The sequence below is a fragment of the Phyllostomus hastatus genome, unplaced genomic scaffold (assembly GCF_019186645.2).
Source record: "Phyllostomus hastatus isolate PE091 unplaced genomic scaffold, TTU_PhHast_1.1 phas_scaffold_182, whole genome shotgun sequence".
Classification (NCBI taxonomy): Eukaryota; Metazoa; Chordata; class Mammalia; order Chiroptera; family Phyllostomidae; genus Phyllostomus; species Phyllostomus hastatus.
In genome coordinates this window covers 26,240,570-26,261,214 of record NW_025334013.1, presented here as the reverse complement: position 1 = coordinate 26,261,214, position 20,645 = coordinate 26,240,570, and the positions used below count along the sequence as shown (strand labels likewise).

General features: G+C 51.5%; 1 protein-coding gene across 2 annotated transcripts; it reads left to right on the top strand.

Annotated features, from left to right (window-relative positions):
• The first annotated feature begins 9,568 nt into the window (after positions 1-9,568).
• HPCAL4 (hippocalcin like 4) lies at positions 9,569-18,981 on the top strand. Of its 2 annotated transcripts, XM_045859984.1 has the most exons (5): positions 9,575-9,692; positions 9,796-9,899; positions 15,140-15,309; positions 15,421-15,636; positions 16,951-18,981. In XM_045859984.1, exons 3-5 carry the CDS (start codon positions 15,148-15,150, stop codon positions 17,146-17,148), a joined length of 576 nt encoding a protein of 191 aa, XP_045715940.1. In that variant the 5' UTR covers positions 9,575-9,692; positions 9,796-9,899; positions 15,140-15,147; the 3' UTR covers positions 17,149-18,981. The 2 variants fall into 2 exon arrangements, with proteins under 2 accessions (XP_045715941.1, XP_045715940.1); XM_045859985.1 differs by lacking the exon at positions 9,796-9,899 and having other exon boundaries at positions 9,569-9,692.
• The last annotated feature ends 1,664 nt before the right edge of the window (positions 18,982-20,645 follow it).

The window sequence follows — 20,645 nt, the reverse complement described above, 5'->3', positions numbered from 1 at the left end:
GGCCAAGGGTTGTGAAGGTGAAGAAAGCTGAGCCCTTCCACTCCTCTCTCCCCGTTCCCAGCACTTAGGCAGGAGTCTCTCGACTTCCACGTCTGCCCCCAATTTCCCAGTGTTTTTCCTAATTTCCTTTCCTATCATCTCAAAGGAGAAAGCGTCCCTGTTTTCCTTTTTCAAATTGTTCCACAAACCTTGGCCTTCAGAATCTTTCTTTCATCCCATCCCCTCCTTCTCCTCACCAAGGGCTCTCCAACAACATCCCTGTGCTCTGGAAGCATCTAAAGTCTGTGACCACTGCCCAACGGTCCTCTTTTGTTGCCAGTTCTCATTTCTGGCTCTCTCATCTCTGGCCCTTTGGTTACATGCTCAGTGAAATCGGCAATGATAACAGCTAAAGTATGTGAGCAGTGTATGCACCAGACAACTTAAGAGGCATTGCTGCATTTAATCTTCACAACGATATTGTAAAGTTGGTTCTAATTTTATCCCAGTTTTACAAATGAGGAAACCAGAGAGGTTAGGTGCCTGACCCAAGTGAGCGAAGTGAATGATGTAGCTGTGATTGGAACAAGGCTGACCTTCCATCTTGCCATCTCCTTGTGTGCCTTTCCTGCCCTGGCTGGGGTGAAATACTGCAAAAAGAGCCTTCTCCCCACTGTCTGGCTCTTCTACCCATCTTCCTTCAAGGGCCTCCAGAACCTTTGGGGCCACTCAAAGGCCCTTCAAAGTGTGACCACCCTGCCCTCTGCTGGCACCTGCCTCTCACTGCACCTCCTGTCTGCACTTAAACAACATTTATTAGTTGTCCTCCAATCCCAAGTTGAGTCTTTTGGCTGCAAGCCATAGGAGCCAGCTCTAGCTAACTTAAGGGTGAGAGGGGTGGGGTAGGTGGGGACACCAGGAGATGAACGTTAGAAGGGTCATGGGGTAGCTCATGGATTCCAAGATAGGGTTGAACAGCCAAGAAATTGTCACAGAAGGGCAGACCTAGAGCCCCCCACAGCAGGGGGTCATAGGACTTTCTTCCTAGAGCACTGCCATCAATGTGCTTCTGCTCTAATAACACTGAGACTTCTGTACCTCTCCATCAAATTCTGAATTCCTGGGAAACAACATCTGATTGGCCCAACTCGAGCCAGGGGTTTTCCGCAAGCACAGACTGAGGCCCTGGGGCCTCCCCAGTGGCTCACTTACTTCATCTAATGGCCAGGCTGGCTGCTGTGTGCCTTGATCTGCTCCTGTATTCCCACAGGCCCTCGGAAGTCTTCAGAGCCGATAGGCACTCCAGGGTGTGTGCAGGTATGTGTGTGCTCAGCGGCGGAGCATCCCTGCTATGCCAGGCCAGAGATAGGAGGCAGTGGCTGGTCCATTTGATGGTTCAGAAGTCCTGGGCATGGGGGCAGAGTGTCTGGGGTAGCAGGAAGCACTCAAGGAAGTGGCTATTTATCAACTGACATGAAATGTTTTAATTTTAACAGTTGGTTGTTCTGGTATGTCATGGTTGAATTTCAGCCTTGCCACCACAAATCAATTGCTTGTCTTTGACTCAGAGCCAGGAGTGACATCCTACAGGCCCTGCTGGTGAGATGCCAGATCCCAAGCCACACTCCTAGACAGAGATGGTCTCATGAAACCAACCACATATACACATTTCTTTTCTGACCCCCAGTGCACAGCATGCCGTGTTCCTGTGCGGTGGTCCCAGCAAGCCTACTGCTCCCAATCTTATCTAGCCTCTTTGTCCCCAACTTCAACATCTTTACCTATGCTGTTCAGTCTAATAAGCACAACTTATAGGTGATTATCTAAATTAAAATGAAATAGAAATATAAAATTCAGTTCTTTGTGCACACTAGCCATAGCTCACCATAAGTGACTAGTTGTGACTTTAGGGGTAGACTGGATACAGAACATTTCAATCGCTGCACTAAGTTCTATTGGTCAGTGCTGGGCTGTAGGGTCTTCTGCAATTCTCAGGAATTGCCTGCTCAAGGGCACACTCTTGACCCTCTCTACAGCTGGTGTTGCCACCACATGCTTTCTCACCAGTGCTTTTTCCTACCTCGTCCTATCCCCGCTACGGCAGCACTGAGGCAGATCAGCACACCTATGGGTCGGCTGAGATAGAAGTGGAAAATAAGAATCAGACTCCCCTTCCTGAGGATCCCTCAAAACTTCATGAGCTGATTCTTTGGGGCTTGGGGAAGAGCTTTGGGGAAGCGAACCATTTGAATTCACCCGCAAGGAAAGAGGGGTGAGAACAGTGTGTCTCTCTTTACGGTCATGGTATTCCTCTGGTCTCTGTCCTCTTTCTCGGAATCTAGTGGGAAGATAGAGAGACTTTTGGGCTAGTTCTGAAGCTGGGCCTCTCTCAGCAAACACTGCAGAAAGATGGCTGAAACGACAACTTTCAGTACTCTGAATTTATAGTACCAGTCACTTACTGGCTTGCTCTCAACTCTATTCTCATCCTACCTTGTTCTCCTCTGTGTAGCAAGAGGCTGGAAGCCTTTCTCAGATTTCTTTGTCCACTGGCTTTCCATTAGGTTTTGCCCTTGGGAGGTGCTGGTGAAACTTTGGAAGGCAGAAGGAGAACCCGGTTTTCCTTTTTTCAGAAGTGGTAGGAGCAGGAACAGCAGGTGAGGGCAGGCTCTTCAGTTCCTGCTCAGGCAGTGCTTTTCCAGAGGTGGCAGCCACAGCAGGCACTACAGCAACCTCAGCAGCATGGCACTCATGAACTCTAGCTCTGGCAGGGCCAGCCACAGCCCCACATGACTTCAGACTTCCAGACTGCAGCAAGAGTGGGAGCTCCTGGCTTCCTGCAGGGCAGCAGTGGTGGTGGTTCTCGTGGGGGCAGCAGGCACTCCAATTGACTTAGCAATGCAACAAGCATGGCCTCTGGATGGTACCGTTTCCTTTTCTGCCCCCCCAGCCTAGGGGTGAGAGTGTCTTCCTCCAATCACAAGTACCTGGGTAACCGCCCTGTGTTTTGTTTCTCTAGCCCTTCTAACAATTTTGCATCCAATCCCTTGTATTGAATCCCTTCTTCGAAATACCAGAATAATTTTTGTTTTCTCTGGAACGTGAAAGGAAGTGGTGTGAGCCGCTTCCCGCTTCCTCCACTCTCTCTTCCCTTTTTTCACTGGCTGGACACCCTAGGGGATGATAGAACCACAAGGTAGAAGGAGCCCTGGTCCCAAATCCCTGCAAGAAGCAGAGCCACCCTTCCACCTGACACCAACCCTAGACTGTACATAAACAAGAAATAGGCTTCTATCGCACTTGAGTTATTGTATGTTTGTACCTATTTGTTACAGCACCTTAACCGTGATTTATATATTTATGTGAACATAGTGCTGTTTGTGCCGGGCACTCTGCTGAGTACCTTTATCATCACATAACAGTAGCTGTTTTCATTATTCACATTGACAAACTAGGCAGCTGAATTGCAGAGAGGTTAAGTAACTTGTCCAAGGGCTGACTTGGAAGTCTATGTACTTAGATAATAGATAGATCTCTGATATACATATATGTAATGTAATGTGGGTGTATATAGCTGTATAGATATAGTTCATAGTAACTCTTTGAAATAGATACCGTATATTTTTCAGGCTATAAGACGCACCCCCCAAATTTGGGGGGATGGGGGTGCGTGCTATAGTCCGAATGTAGCGTGCCTGGCTCGCTGTGGGAGGGTGGCGATGGAGTGGGGTCACAGGTTATTAAATATTTTACCACATTTTTTGCTTCAAAAATTTTTTCTATTTTCCTCCTCCAAAACCTAGGTGCGTCTTATGGTCCAGTGCGTCTTATAGTCCTGAAAATACCATATATCCATAGGTATGTACATATAGACAATTATCTATTCCCGTTAGGTTTGTCTCTGCTTGTCTCCACTCTCTACCCTCTCTGTTCTGCCCCCATGAGGCTGACCTGTGAACTACATCAGCTGAGTTTCTTTATCCTCCAGCTTCCTGTTTGGTTTATACAATGGAAAACCCAAGTAGGAGAAAAGCAAATGGATATAGAAGGAAGTCAAGATATTTATGCCACTCACCCTCAATCTCTCTCTACCACGCCATGCCTTGGCGATGGCTGTGTCCCTTTACCAAAGTCCAGGGACCCCACCGGAAGGCTCTCTCTTATAACAGCTCTGCTCCCTCCGCTGGCCCTTCGAGGCCCAGTCTCCACTGGTGCTGGCCCGTGGTGCTCCACTGTGCTTTGCGGATTTCTCTCTGCCCTGCCCATGTCTGTGTAAATAGTTCTCTCTGTGACCTGTCTTCAGTCACCTGAGTGCCATCTGCTGGTTTCCTGTCAGCACCCTGACAAGTACAGCTTGTATGTATTTTTACACTTTAGGAACTTCTGCTGTCCTTGGTAGGAAGACCCACCTTTCCCACCCTGGGTGCACATTCTTTAGGAGGAGTTGACCTTATCTGTCAGTTCTAGGGATAGGTAAGTGACTCGGCCCTGGCCAACCAGAGCACTGCATCCCTCTGTCATTAGTGATAGATCCTGAGCTTAGCATGGATCCCAAAGAGAACCAGCAAAGGATGTGGACTGGCTGCTCTGGGGAAGAGAAGCTCTCTTCTTCTCTGTGGGACTCTAACCTGAGAGTATGTTGGCCTGGAGATGCTGGCAGATATCTTGCCTTTATGTGGAACAAAGACCTGGAAAGAGGTCACATGTCAATCTCATTGTTTAAGCTCCTGAATTCAGCCATCTCTAAAGTCCAGTCTGCTCCTGGGGTTTTCTCTTATTTGAGCCACTACATCCTCTTCTTGCTTAACTCATGTGGGCTAGATTTTTCTGTCACTTGCAACCAAGAGTCATAAATGATATAGAAATATATCAAATTCATATGTGTTTTCTGCAGGCAAACAGAAGTCACCTTTAAATATCTTAGAGAAAGAAAGAAAGAAAGAAAGAAAGAAAGAAAGAAAGAAAAGAAAAATTAGGGTGGAGGGATGTACAGTGGCTCACAGAGCCAAAGGGAAAACAGAAGAAGCAGGTATTGGAAAGAACATGTACCTGAGTGGTCCCTGGGAATTCAGACAATGGGAATGAACAGACAGTGGTGTCATCAGGGCACTGCCCTATAATAAACCAGTGCTAACCATCTACTACACCTGAGTCACTTTACTCAAGATTCAGATTAGCTTAGGCAAGAAGGAAAGAAAGAGAGTCCACTGAGCCTTATATAAGCCTCATGCCCAATCCTTGCCCACAGGAAGGCAGGACACCTGGATTGATAGTCTCCCAAGACTGTACATGAAGCAGGCTAGGTAATTCCCTAAAGCAAAATCTGTTCTAAGCACTTTGCATATATCAACTCATTTTAATCTCCAAAGTAGCCCTTTGAAATAGGTGCTGTTATTATTATCCCTATTTTGCAGATGATAAAATTAAGACACAGAGAGGTAAAGTAACCTGCCTGTGGTCACACAGCTGGTAAGTGATGAGCTGGGATGCAAACCCAGGCAACTTGGCTCCGGAGTCTGTGCGCTTTTCCCACTACACTATAGGGCTTCAGCAGCAGGAGGGGAATGAAGGCAGAGCAGGCAAAGATACAAGGCCCCCTGCAAGTAAAGCTCAAGGGAGGAATTGTGGGAACTTCTACTCTCTGTATCATTTTTTTTAGCCTCCACGTATTAACCAGACCTCCCTTTCCAAAAAAAGATAATAGAGAAATTTCTATTTTGGAAAGTTAAAGAAAATCCTGCTTAGCTAATAGAAAAAAGGGAAGGAGACCAAAGCCGGTGCTCTCACTGTCTCCCAGACACAAAGAAGACTGAAATATCTAGGACCCAGGGGAATTCCAGCTGTCACCAGGCTGCACTAGCCAAGGCTGAGGAAACCCAGGGAGGGAGTCAGGAAGGCATTATCCATCATAAAGACACTGTTAGCGACCAAAGAGAGGGGGAATGCTGGCCCTTCCGTGAAGCCAGTTGAAGTGGCCACTGACTGCAGACCTCTGCTCTCACTGAAAACCCTGCTGGGCTCAATTCCCTTCTTGCCCTTTTTTAGAGCCATCCACACAACCACGCTGTTTCTTCTTCCATGAAGCTGCTCTGACCTCACTCTGCAGTGCCCATTCCTTCAACAGTGTGGAACAAGTGTTGCCAAGTCTCCAAGCCTGAGAACAACAAGGCACAACAAAGCTCCAGAACCTAAAATGCATTACTTGAGCTCAGCCGTTAGCTGCAGAAAAGTGGAAACTCCAGCTCTGTCCTGGACACTGCCCCTTCTCAGGAACACAGATCAGTCACAGTTAAGAGTGTGGACTCTGGAGTCAGGCTCAGGTTGCCATCCCAACTTTGTCGCTAACTGGCTGTGTTACAATGGGCAAGTTGTCGAACCTCTCTGAGCCTCTGTGTACTGCCATGAAATAAAGTAATGATACCAGGGCTGAAATTCAGTCCCTATGCACTCATACAGCTGAACTGGTTGTCAAAATATCAAAATACCTTCCAAATTGACTGGTAAACAGTTAGCAGAAGCCCATGGTCCCCTACCTCCTTAGCTTAGCTCCCCTTGATCCATTAACCAACATATTAACTCTTGGCAGAACAAAAACCTACTAAGTCCTTGATCTAGCACTAAGGCAGGGCATCGGGCATCTGTCCTGACTGGTAATGCTCATGCCTGAAGAGAATTGTTAGATGTACATATTTTTTAATCCTCACTGAAGGATATGTTTATTGATTTTAGAGAGAGAGGAAGGGAAATGGTGGGAACAGAGAGAAACATCGATTGGCTGCCTCCCCTACACGCCCCTGCTGGGGATTGAACCCACAACCTAAGTATGTGCCCTGGCCAGTAACAGAACCTGAAACCTTTTGGTGCACAGGATGACGCTCCAACTAAATGAGCCACCTGGTCAGGGCAAGAGTTGTTAGATATTTTTAATATCACCCTTGGCAGTGGTCATCTCTGGAATGGAGATGATGCAGATAAAGGTCTTGGCAGAGAGTCTGGTACATAGTGAAGCCATTCAGTCAAGGTCAGCTGCTATTGTTGTAAACATCAAGCCTAAAGAGCAGGGGCAGTGTCAAGATCAGGGTCTCAAGTGTTATGAGCAGGTGAAGATGGGTTACAACTGGCAGTTCAGAAACAGTCACAGGCCCTGAGAAGATTCATGGGTGATCCTGCCTGATTTAAAGAGCTAGAACTGAACCAATATTTCCTGCCTCACCAACTGCCCCTTGCCTTCTTCCTTCCCCTGCTTACCTGGGATTCCTGGATCACATGCTAGATTCCAGGACCAGGGTGGGGACGTCAGGAGAAGCACACACGGGCGCTCTACTTACTACCAGCTCTACTGCTCCTGTTGGAATCCCATGTCTTGTTGGCCTGAGACAGAGAAGCTGCTCCCAGGAGGCTGGGCTTTGCCTTTCTAATGCTTTGGGGTATCAGAAGGAATATTTCAATCCAAGGTCATTCCTCATAAGGGCTTGAAGGACCTTAAAAGAGAGGCAGCATTATGTACTGGTTGGAGCCAGACTGCTTGGATTCAAATCCCAGCTCTGCAGCTTTATCAACTATGTGAACTTGGGCTAGTCAACTGCTTTGAGCCTCAATTTCCTTATCTGTTAAATGGGAGTAATAACAGTACCTGCTTCATAGATTTCTTAAGAGGAAAATAAATTAAGGCATATGTATAAAGTGCTACAATAATGCCTGACACAAGGACATTCTCAATTATGTTAGTTATTGCTAAGAAGCTCAACAGTGTAGTGGAGCAATCGGATTCGTGCCCACATACTTCTGTTCAGGGTGACAGCCTTTCTCCACCTTGCTGCCCTGGGACTCCCATACCAGCTTTCACATTTTACAGGCTGAGAGCCCAGAGAAAGAAAGATTTTGCTTGTGGTCATGCATGGCATCATTGGCAAAAAGGGACCCATGGAATTTCCAATGCCACTTCCAGCATCCCGGAATGTCTCTCCCCACTTGCTCAGGTCTTGGGGTGTTTTTGTGAGCAAGGATGACTTCTGGTCCAGAGCAGAGAAGGTGTTCAGGAAGTGACAGAGTCAGGGCTTTCAAACACCTGTCCCTCTTGAGTCACCAACCAAAGTGGCCAGGGATTTGTCTGCTAATGGAGCTGCTGCTAGGGCCCCAGGCCCCAGAGAGAAGACATAGCCTGCATCCGGGAGAATGGGACAGCAAAATGGATTCAAAGAGAAATGGGACTGTTCCGACGGGAGAGGGAGGGGGAGGGGGAGAGGGAAAGGGAGAAGGGAGAGGGAAGGGGGGGAAGGGGAGGAAGGGGAGGGGAGGGACTCACTGGTTGCTCTTCAGCGAGCCTGGACCGGGAGTTTCTGGGACCAGCCAGAGAAGCTTCGCCACCACCCTTGGCCTGCAGCTCCTCTACCCTGCTATCGGCCAGGCCACCTCAACTTTCGCTCTTTCGGCAGAAGCCCCGCCTCTTTCACCGCCGCTCTTGGGCATTCCCGCTCCCATTGGACCAATGCCCCAGATGCCCCGCCCCACTTTTGACAGCTGCTTAGAAATCCCTTCCCTGCACGTGGCCCAGCGGGAGACTTTCTGCTCCTCCTTTCGCCCCCAATTTGGAATAAAAGAGTTTTCTCACAGCCCTGGGTCGGGCGTTCTCAGCTGCCATTGCAGCGGGGCGGCGCGGCCGAACTTAAGGGAGACCCTCGAGTGCGGGGAGGAGGAGTTCCCGGGGCCCTGAAACCTTCCAGACCCGCTCAGTGTAAACCGCCTCGGGTTTGTGTCAACATCCGAGGCCGGAGACTGGCGGCAGCTGGGGACCGGCTCCGACTAGGGACGGGGAGATGGGAGGGTGGGGGAGTGAAGGGGTCTATAGGATAGGCAGAGGGGTCCTTTTAGGGGAGATCCCGAGAGGTCTTCGGGGCTTCCGCGGGACACAAGCACCGCCGTCTGGGCAGGGCTTGGAAAGAGGGGTTTGCGGAGCCCACGACTGGCGCGGAGCCGGAGAGGCTGGTTCCTTCGCCATTCGTGCTGGGCTCCCCGCGCCCGCCCACCCTCCTCTTCCGTTTCAAGGCGCGAGGGGAGTGAGCGTGATGGAGGGGTGATGGCGAGGGCGTGGGTCGCTGACCATCCCATCTCCTCCCTCCCCTACTCAGCTCCTCGGCACCGCTCTTCGCCTTCCTCCGAATTCGGGTGGGATATGGAGGGGGGCACATACTGTGACTCATCCCCTCTTCCATCCCCACCCCCGCTGGGGCCCAGCAAAGGAAGGCTTAGAGACTAGGCTGTGGCTCTCCCGTTTCCATAGCAACCGTGCGGTTGTTTTTTTGAGAATCCACTTCAATCGTCGACACTTCTCACCCCAGACTGTGGCCCGGGGTCTGAGCCTCGAGGGGGGCTACTGAGGGGGTTACAGCCCTCTCCTTCCTCACGACTCCGGGAAGGTCAGCGCGGGCGGGCGGGGCGCGCTCCTGCAGCCGGGCCTCACTGGCCGCTGGGTCCCCACCTGAAACTCCGCCTGCCACTCTGCCCCAGAGGAACCAATCAACGCCCAACCTGCCCGGGGTGAGGCGGGGTTTATACAAATCGTGTTGCCTCCGAGAGACACTTAGTGATTCAAGAGCTGGGAGGCGTCTCCGGCGCGGACCTTGGAGAATCTGGCCGCCAACCTGCGAGCCAGTCTTGGTCCCCGAGGCCGGCTGAGGCTCGGAGCCATCCAGCGACTCGGCGAGCGGCCTCAGGTAAACGCGGGTGGGCCTGGGCGGAGGCCTTTGTCCCCTCACCCTCCACTCTCTATTTTCAGCCTCGTGTCCTGCCCGCTCTGATTCATCTCCCTGACCCCAGGTTCTGCCATAGAGTGAAGCACCTGGAGGGCGGACCCCCACCCAAGTCCAGGTCCCGTGGGTCCCAGGAAAGGGGGCAGAGCTGCTTCCTTATCCCTAGCTCAGGTAAGAACAACCACGGCTCTGGCCCCCAACACACCCACACACACACACCTGGGGGTGCAGTGTTGCTGGTACTAGAGGAGGCACCAGTCAACCTCCCTCCTTTGCAGATAGGTAATCCACTTAGTCCCATAGCAACCTCCCACCTCCGTCGATAGCCCCCACCCACATCACCCAGCCCCACCAGCAGCTCAGCTCCTCCCCCTCTTAAAAAACTCCAACCCTCCCTTCTGCCTTCTCACAACATTCTCTCAACAGCATCCCCTCTCCATGGTCTCAGTGCTAGGCAGAGACCCCATGTTTGGCCTCTTGTATCCTAGCGGAAGGATGAACCAGGGGCTCCACGGCCCAGCAGACCACCCATACCTGTCAATCAATGCTGCAAAGGTCCCAGCCTCCTCCATTCCCCTCACCCCTCAGAGCCAAAGCGCCAAGTCCTCTCATTTTTCCTATCGAATATCTTTCTAATTTGTACCTTCTCTGGCCTTCTTGTACCCATTCACTCCCTCTGAGTTCCTATCTTCCTGCTGCTCTGCAGGGCTATGCCAAAGCTCCATGCGGACTATGTTGCTCCTGGGGGTAAGAAAAGCTGGGTTCAAATCTTGCCTTTGCCTCAGTGCTGTCTGGCTTTGCCCAAGTCATTTCCCTCTCTGATCCTTCATGAAATGAGGAAGGGGTGAGACTAAGGGTGGCCTGGATGAGATGATCTTGAACAGCCCTCAAACAGTGACACACTCTGGTTCTACAGCTGATTATGAGAAAACAGGACCCTTTCCCTCTATCTCTGAGTCATGAGGATGTTTCAAAGAGGAGGCCTGGGAGCTTTAGTTCTCACTGAAGAGACATTGCTTCTTACACAGGCCTAGGTCCCAGCCATCTCCTACCTCCCACATACACACACTCCCCAAGCCTGGGCCCCTTCTCGGCTGGTAGGAGTCCCTCCTAGACCAGCAGCCCAAATGGCATGGACAGCTCCCAGGTAGAGGTGGCCAACAGGATCCACACTGTTTATTATCCCCTGCCTCTCACTAGCAAGGAGAGGAAGAAGACCTGGCTGCTGCCACTATGGCTGCTGCTTGGAGAAGAGCAAAAGAAGGAGAAGAAAGAGAGAAAAATCTCCTGACCAGGGAGCTGTTGTCACCATGGCAACCATCTCAGCACCAGCTTCTCTGAAGCTCGGTGAGGGTGTGGGATTATCGCATCCCTCAGTCCCTCCCACCCTCACTGCCGTCTCCCCATTTTAAGCCCACAGCCCTGAACTCTGCCCTCTGGAAGAAGCCTCTGGGCACACAGGGCAGTGGTTTTGTGCATGGCCTTATGCCAGTTCCTTCACAGCTGGAGGGCAGCCCACAAGAGGTAAGCAGAGGAGCCTGCGCACAATCAGCAGGGCTACAGTGCCAACAGAACATGCCCCCAGTGCGTTCTGGCCTTCGCCTTGCTGCTGATGGGCTCTGCTTTACCTTGGGTGAACCCTTCCTTCTGCCCGGTCTGGCTTACATTGTCTCTGAAGTTGGTGCAATGGCAGGAGAACGCAGATAAAATAGCCTGATGCTGTTCTACCGAGGAAGACAGGGTTCTGTCCCTCATGTGATCCACCCAGGGATATTCACTGAACATCACTGGGTTCTGGGCACAGCCCCTATGTCTCTGCAGGGCAGTTCTGAGCAGCCACAGAGGGACAGAGTGGGAACACGTGTGGGGCAGCTGCAAGAAGACAAACTTAGGAACAATAAAAAGAGCACTTTTCTCATTCTTCGAGCTTCTCCAAAGTGGACTGGGTTGTATCGGGAGGGGATAAGCTTTGCCATTGAGCAAAAAGGTCTGGAGAACTTTTTATGGCTGAGGCAAAGGTTTAATGCAGAGGCCTCTCCCAAATCAGGCTCCACTGTAGAATTCTTAGAGCTCCAGGTGAGGCTCAGAGAGCTCTGACATCTCCATAGTTGTGGGGCTCAACCCCATAGCCTCACAGGTCTACTCATGCCCGAAGTGCTGCTTCTATGCTGCTGACTGTCCAGGCCTGCAGGCTGATTATAGCTGCGTGAGTCCAGGAAAGAAGGAAAGGTATTAGGGGAGAGGAAACCAGGTAAGCAATAGGTGAGCTAGGTTCTGGCTGTGAGAGGCTTGGCTTGAAAGGAGTATATAGTTGTGAGGGGAGCCGTGACAGGTGAGGCTAGACAGGTGGGCACCTTGACACCAGATTCTAGAGGATTCTGGAGTTTGAGGGGGACTGTGGACATGGCCACCTCTTGCCTCTATTGTACTTCTGGGCAAAACCAGGAAAGACATTCTCTTGGAAGAGAGGAGTCAGAGGAAAGGCACTTCCTCTGTGGCAATTGAGTCTCCGGGCATGGCTTGCCCAGCAGGGTCCCAGCTGGACTTCAGAGCCCTTGGCTGTGCCTCTGGCCCTGACTATGGCGAGAGAATGAACACAATGATGTTTCTTTGAGCACTTCAAAAGAAGGAATAATAGGATTTGGTGGCAAGTTGGACCTTGGGAAAAGGGAGAGGGGAAAACTAAAGGTAATTAACATGGCATTTCCCCCTTGTGATGAGGGGGAAGGAAGGGGCAATGGATAGGTTGAAGATGAGTTTGGTTGTAGATGTGCTGGGTTAGAGGTGCTGGTGGGCTACCCCAAGGGGTGGCTATTTCCTGGGTGTCAGACACCATCGCCTGGAGCTCAGCAAGATGGTCTCACTGAGGCTAAGAGGGAGATCAAAACTATGGTTTCCCCAAAAGACAAGTAGGAGTGGGGAAGGCTTGAACTGGACAAGAGTAGCCATGATTTGGAGGGCGTGGTTCAGGCAGTAGCATGGATTCAGCTTAGGTGCTTATCTAGGCCCTGCCACTGACCCGCTGTGTAACTCTCTGCATTTTCACTACCATAAGGGGATGATCTTAAAGGGCACTGCCAGCTTTGACCTGCTGATCGGAGAGCTAGAGGAAATAAGGAGAGATGAAGGAGGAGACTGAGTCCTCAGTGGGCCTGGGGCTGAATGGGGGCCAGGAACAGGTATAGCCCCAGTCAGAGAATTGTGGGAGGGGGGAGAAAAAGGGCAGAAGGCGGGAGCCACACAGACACTACGGCACACAGTGACTGTGCGCTCTGACAGATCTGCAGTCTCGTGCGTTGGCGTGTTGCCACCCACATCCCGCACCTCGTGCAGACACTCAGGCGCATTTCACAGGAGACAGCGACAGGGGCTCTGCCTCGCCCATCAGGCACCTCCACCTCTGGGTTCTCTGCTTCTTTGACTATACCCCGAGTCTTCATTGTGCTTTGGACTTGAGGAGGGAGCTGCTGGGTTTGGAGCCTGCCTCCTTCTGCCCATGGTGTTTCAGAGATGTCCTTGACTCTGGTTCCAGTACAGCTGTTTTGAACCCCACATTTCCAGGTTCCTGCATGCATCCTGTTCCCTGGCTTCTCCTGGGGGCATATAGGATTCCTCATCCTCTGAGGGTGGTAGGTGGGGGAGGATGTAGCTACCCCCACTACTCCTTGATCTTCCTCCTGGCCCATGAGAATAATCTGAGGCTCATAGATATCCTGTAACTAACTTGAGGTCATGCAGCAAGGGAGGGGGTATGGAACAGACCAATTTCTGGTTGTGGAGTTCCCAGCAACAAAGATTAGCAGCCACACTAACCTGGGCTGGGCTGTAAAAATGGCATTCCTTCTGCTGACCCGAGGGCTTCCTTTTCCAGAGTGTCTTCATGACAGACTGTCCTGGGGTTGGAGTCTGGTGCCATTCCGAAGACTCCAGGCAGGTCAAGGTCTCCTCCCAGGCCATGTCTTGGGAAACTCAAGCTCTGGAGAGACATTCCTCCCATGGAATTCAGACAGACTGTCCACCCAGCCTCCAGGGCTTGGTGCAGTATCACTCTGGCCAGGCTTCCTGGAAAGGGCTGTACTCTCCTCTGCAAACACTTCTCCTAACACAGGCTGCCCAAGGGGCTCATGTTCCAGCTGAGGACTGACTCTTCATCCACCCCCAAATCCACTCAACTCCAGATCTGAGCATCTGCCCAAACTCCATTCAGTCACCAAGTCCTGCCAATGCCCACTCCTAACAGCTCTCAGCCCATCCCCATCTCTTCACAGCTCTCACCTCAGCACCCTCACCTCTCACCCGCACTGTGCAGCAGGCCCTTCTCTGCTCTCCCTACCACCCCCACCCAGGCCATTTGCACACTGTAGCCAAAGGAAAACTTCTAAAACACAGTCTTTCTCCCCGGGTCCCCAGTACCTAGTTCAGGACCTGCCATACTGGACGCATTCTGTAAGGGTTGTGGAATGAATGCTGTCTTCCTAGCCCTTGCTTTAAAACCCCAAGAGCTTCTGTCCCCTCTGGGTAAAGGCCAAACTCCTTGGCATGGATTGAAGGTCCTTTACAATCAGCCACCTACCTCTTTGACCTAAATACGAGTTATTGAAAGTTGGCTCGTGTCTACTTTATCCACATGACTGGCGCAGGGCCTGCCACACAGTCAGCCTCAACCATGTTCAGGGAATGAGGGAACTAATGAAAAGATGGGTGTAGTCAGGGCCATCAGTGCTACCAGCTAGGACTCCTGTTTGTACAGAAGGAAGTGGGAGAGAAGCTTCCTGCTTGGATGGCCTGGAAGGCCTCGAGGGAGGACTTGGGAGATGGTGCCAGTGGGGACACGTGAGGAGCCCGCCTCAGGTCCCTGGTAGGAGAGGAGCCTGAGAGGCAGGTGGCGCTGAGTGTGAAAGATCTGAAAAGCAAGGAGGGAATTAAGACTGTGGTCTATGGGCGTGGGGAGCTACGGAAGGTTACACAGGAGAGGAGAGGACGAAGGATGTGGCACGCAGCACCTGTCCGTGAAAAGGGGGAGAGCTGAGACCCGAAAGGCTATAGGGATCCTGGGTGCCAGGAGCAGAAACCTGCCGGAGGAGAGAGGAGCGGCCTGCTCTGTGGAGGCCCTTTTATGGGGGAGAGTAATGAGGGGAAGGGACCCCTCCTCCGGTGTTGTGGGGGACGGGGTGGAGAGGGGAGGTGCAAAATCCCGTGGGAAGGGATGGGTGAAGGATGGAGCCCAGCTGTGGGAGGATGGGGCTTGTTGAGCGTGGTGGTGAGAGGATACTACCCTGCTGTGGAAGGAGGGATCCTGGCTGTGGGAATGTGGGTTTGCTACGGGTGGAGGCTGTTGTAGAGAAAGGGAACCCTGGTTTACAGACTTGGAGGACCGCTGCTGAGGTGAGGGCCTTTCGCCTGTCCCCCAGGCCCCGCCATGGGGAAGACCAACAGCAAGCTGGCCCCAGAGGTGCTGGAGGACCTGGTCCAGAACACCGAGTTCAGCGAGCAGGAGCTGAAGCAGTGGTACAAGGGCTTCCTGAAGGACTGCCCCAGCGGCATCCTCAACCTGGAGGAGTTCCAGCAGCTCTACATCAAGGTGGGCGGGCCAGGGCGCGCGGGCGGGGGCGGGGCCAGGCACCCAGGGGGCGGGCCGGAGGCGCAGCGGGGGCTGCCGCTGAGCGCCGACCTCCCCGCGTCCCCGCCTCAGTTCTTCCCCTACGGCGACGCCTCCAAGTTTGCCCAGCACGCCTTCCGCACCTTCGACAAGAACGGCGACGGCACTATCGACTTCCGGGAGTTCATCTGCGCCCTTTCGGTCACTTCCCGCGGCAGCTTCGAGCAGAAACTCAACTGGGCCTTTGAGATGTACGACCTGGACGGCGACGGGCGCATCACGCGCCTGGAGATGCTGGAGATCATCGAGGTGCGCTGGCTGGGGTTGGATCCTAGAGGCCGGGATGTGCTGGGGTGGCGCGCCCCCTGTCTTCGCAGCCGGGCCCTTCTCTGGTGCCACGGTCTCTGGCCACGCTCCTCCGGGCCCTCCGGGGCCTCCCCAGCACCCCCCACTCAGCCCCCATCCCGCCTCGCAGGATTCAGTGGCTAAGTAGCATGGGTTGGATGCTTGGTGTTGGACAGGTAAGTGCTTTACCCGCCAACCCTAGGGGCTAGGTACTGTCAGAAACCCCATTTTATAAGGAAACGTAGCAGCTGGTGGTTCACGATTCAAATCCAGGAGAGTCTGACTCCAGAACCAAAGTTCTCTTAGCTCGTTATTCTTTCAACAAATATGTATTGAATGCCCGCCACATGCCAGGCACTGTTCAAAGGTCCTGCTTTCATGGGACATTTTCTCTAGTGAGAAAAATTTAAAGCAACAACAAAACTAGGCTATGTCAGGCAGTAAGTGTTGCAAAGAAGATAAGCAAAGCACAAGGGAGAGAGCATGGAAGAAAGCGATTTTCTGAGGCGAAATGTGAGCAGCTGCCTGAATAAGGTGAGGGAGCCAACCGCACAGACGTCTGGGGAGGGGGTTCCGTGCATGGGGAATAATAAATGCAAAGACCCCGAGATTAGATTGTGTTTGCAGTATTCAAGGAGTGGTCGGGGGGCAGGGTGGGAGAGAGAGGTGAGCAAGGGGAGAGTGGTAGGAAGGAGGTCAGGCAGGCAGCCGGGAGCCCAGTCACTTGGCATCTCATGGCCTGGGGCAGACACTTGACTATGCTGAGTGTGACAGGAAGCCAAGCAGGGCTCTCTCCAATTGGTACAGAGAATAGACTAGGGGGCGAGGGGAGAGCATCAGAAGCAAGGAGACTGGTTAGGAGGCTTCCACTTCCACGGAAGCCCAGTCAGCAGCTGATGGAGGTAACCACCGTGGAGAGTCACTCAGTGGAAGTAGTTAGATATGCGATTTATTGCAAAATCAGGGCTGACGAGGTCGGCTGAAGGATTGGATGTGGGTGTGAGAGAAGGATAGTCAAAAATGGTGTCAAGGTTTTTGGTCTGAACAACCAAAAGAATGAACCTGCTATTTCCTGAGACAGGGAATGCCTGGGGAGGAGCAGGTTGGAAGTGAAGAGTTGGGTTTCAGAAAGAGTAGTTTGAGATGCTCATTGAATAAACCATCCGAATGACTGCATATCACCTGCCAGCATCCTCAACATTTCCCAGTGTTCTCTCTGTCCCCTCCCAAACCCCCACCGTTGACCCCCAATCCTCCCTGCCCCCTGTGCCTCACCAGGCTATCTACAAGATGGTGGGCACCGTGATCATGATGCGCATGAACCAGGATGGGCTCACACCCCAGCAGCGTGTAGACAAGATCTTCAAGAAGATGGACCAGGATAAGGATGACCAGATTACTCTGGAGGAGTTCAAGGAGGCGGCCAAGAGCGACCCATCCATCGTGCTGCTGCTGCAGTGTGACATGCAGAAATAGAGAGTGGAGGCTGGTGAGGGGCAGGGCCCCCGGCCAGGAGAAGCGTGGCCTCCTCCCAACCCCATGATATCTCTGGCTGGCCCTTCCCCAGGGGGAGGGGTACTCCAGCTTCACCCTCTGGCCCACCCACCCCTCTGTGCAAGCCCTTGCTCCCTCAGTCAAGATCTTTGAGGGACCACCTCACCCTGGAAAAGAGATCCTCAGGTATCCTGTGGTCTAGCACCACCCCCAGTCTTGGCCCAGAACTAACACCCACTGGGCATAGGGGAGTTGGCTTTTGCCCTTACTGGTAGGGTTAAGGAGGGAGGATGGTGTTCTGCTTTGAAAGTCTGTTCTTCCTGGGATTACACTTTATAGAATGTGGTCCCACACACCCCAGTTAAAGGGCCAGATTGGCTCTGTCCTGTGCTGAAGACCTAGATCCCTTAAAGGTGGTCTCTGCCCTGCCCCCTCGACTCTACCCTTCTGGCCCCTGTCTTTGGAGCATTCATTCAGTCCTTTCTTCAGCTAATACTTACTGAGCACCTGTTCGATGCCAGGCACCTGCAGGTGCTAAGGATATGGTGGCCTACAAGACACATTTTGTGTCCTCTGGAAGCTCCTAGAGCAGTGAGGCGGGCTTCCAGTGGTCAGAGTCACAGATGGGAATGTCAAACACAGCTGAGCCGAGGGTGCGGTAAAAGCTGGTTAACTTGAGAGGAGCTATTATACTGAATCTTTCCACTCAGTCCTACACAGAGCCGCAGAAGTATGAAATGAAAAGTGTTTGGAGGTCTAGGAACCATGTGAGTGGAAGTTTTAAGAAAAATTTAAATTTATGTAATACTTATTTTTTCAGTACCCTTAAAAGGAGCTGAAGTCATTTATTAGTTTAGGGTATTAAAACATACTTTATATTACTCGATTTCTTATAAAGTGATCAAATGAATGTAGAAATGCCACTTTTCACAGGGAAAAAGAGCTGAGAAAAAAGGAGGGAAAATACCACTAAACTCACCAGAAAACACCTTATCTTATCAGGCTAAATCCTCAGCTGCGCCATCAGCAGCTTTCTTTCTGATGATCTCTTTCAGCACAGTGAACAACGCTGTTGCACACTCCCCCTGGTCGGGTGCTGTCTGCAGAAACACACACACACACACACACACACACACACACAAGATTTGCCAAGATCGAGGCTGTGCCTTTCCCACATCTTGGTAGTTCCTTGGTAGATTTGGTCTACTTTCAAGGATGGGCTTGTTCTTTCACTGCTACAGAAGCAGAAGGAGCTAGAAGAAGAGGAAGGACCACCTGGCCACTCTTTAGGCTGCCAGACTGCGTTTATGGGCCAAATGCTTAGAAACATACTAGGCATGCTCCATTTGAAAAGCTTTCTCTAACCCCAAATCCGAAATCTGCCAGGTAATTCGTCTTCTCAGCGCACTGGCTTTGCTTTCCAGCGTCTGCTTTCTGATTCTGGATCCATGAGCTATACAGCTGCATGCTTTGCTAGAAAACTCATCTTGCTTCTTCAAGTCTTTCACTTTACACTTTCCTGTACCTGTGGTCAGAAATTAGCTTTGACATGCAATGACAGTTGATTTCCTCTTGAACCGCTAGTGAAAACAGTCTAGTACACAGGTGCTGCCAGCCCAGGGTGGGAGCAGGGAGTGGTTGCTGAGTCAGGGGTGTGTGGCTTGTAACAGCAGGAAAGCAATGCAGCATGCATTTTACTTCTAGGTGTTCACCTTCCCTCCCTCTCTGCAGGTGGAAACTCTAGGGCACAGGTGGCAAACACAAAGTCCGCAGGCCAAATCTGGCCCTCCACCTTGTGTTATCCTGCCCGGCACCTTGTTTCTACCGGCTGGCAGCACTGAGCTGTTGCTTAACTGTTAAGGAGTAGTTACATTTATACAGCCCTAAAATGACATCTGGCCCTTTGAAAGCAACTGCAAGGCTGATGTGGTCCCCGGTGACAATGAGTTTGACACCCCTGCTCTAGGGGATGCTGACCTTTGGTCCCCAACTCTTTTGGACCTTTCTTCTTGCTGCTCTTGAAGGTAGCAAGGCCACTGGATTCCCACCCTCTTTCTCTCCTCCTAGCACCAGCCACATGGTAAGGCTGGGGAACTCACATCCTCAGGCAGTAACCAGCGTGCTTTTATCTAATGACACCTCGGAGGATGTCCTGTTGCTCCCAGGAGCTGCGCACTGGGCGTGTCTTGTGCTGTCAGTGCACCACAGGTGCAGATACTCAACAGCCTGGCTCAGCTGACACTTCCAATGGAAGGCTTTTTACAAAGTGGGGTTCCTCTCCCCCAAATGTTGAATCTAACCCAGCTCCCAATCACACAGAACTTACGGCTTTCAAAGGCTTGCCACCTACTCCATCCCATTCTACACTCAAAGCCTAGGGAAGTGAGGATTTTCATTCCCTTTCTCCAGACTTGGAAACTGAGGCACAGTGTGTCCATGGTGCAAAAGCACACAGTCAGGAATGGGCACAGCACCAAGACTTGAACCCAAGGCCCTAAGCAGGTTTCTTCCCTTCAGAGTCTTTCTTGGGCTCATTAATTTGATTCTGAGTTGTACAGAGGTCAACTGTGGGGCGAGCTAAGTTGGTTGTGGTCTTTTACAAGCTTCCTGCTGAGGCTGTGGTCTTCCAAAAGGAAATTGAATCTTGGTTGAAGACTCCACATGTTCAAGCATCTTGTTTTCTGTTTCTGGGCAGCTCTGCTAACAAGTCAATGCAGTCCTAGGAGGCTCTCACTCAGAAGCTGGGAAGCATCTTGCACTGTCTTTGCCATCATCTTCCTCCCTGAGAGAACTGCTTTTGTTTTTTCCCAACTGGTAGGCAAGTCCTACCTGTGAGGGTATGTTTGATCACTCCAAGCTTTTGGACACATACCCCTGGGTGATGTTTGCTGGTGAGGCCAAAGATTCTCATGCAGCCCATCAGTGTTGGACACATAACGCCAGGCAGGGAACCAGGCCCACCATCTTGCTAATGGGAGGAGCCACAGGCAGGCCAGGCCTTGCTCCCATATGCTCCTGTGGTAGAGCACTGGCCCTACTGTGAGAAGAGAGGCAGTCCTCCCATCTCTGCTCCAGCTGGGAGGGACCTGTCACAGAGCACAGGGTTAACAGAGATTGAAGTATGACTCGCATAGACTCAAAGATATACAGACGGTTAAAACATTGATATATACAAACTGCCCAAACTCCCCTTTGAAGTTCTGTATCTTCTTGCAGCAACTCTGAATTGCAAAATTCTAACTTCTGCCTTCTAACTGTATTCTGCTTTCATTCAACCTTTGAGCTAATTGATGAGCTCCTTCCTATCTCTAAAAATCATCAGCAAGGGCTACTTCAGGTGGCCACTCCGGCCCTTTGGGCTCCAGTCAGGATCACATAATTTACCTGAAATCAAAAATTAAGAAAAAGGAAGCTTATATGCAAAGGCTCTGTATCTTTTCCTGATGATGGCAGAGTCCCTGGAGGTAGAAATTCTGCTG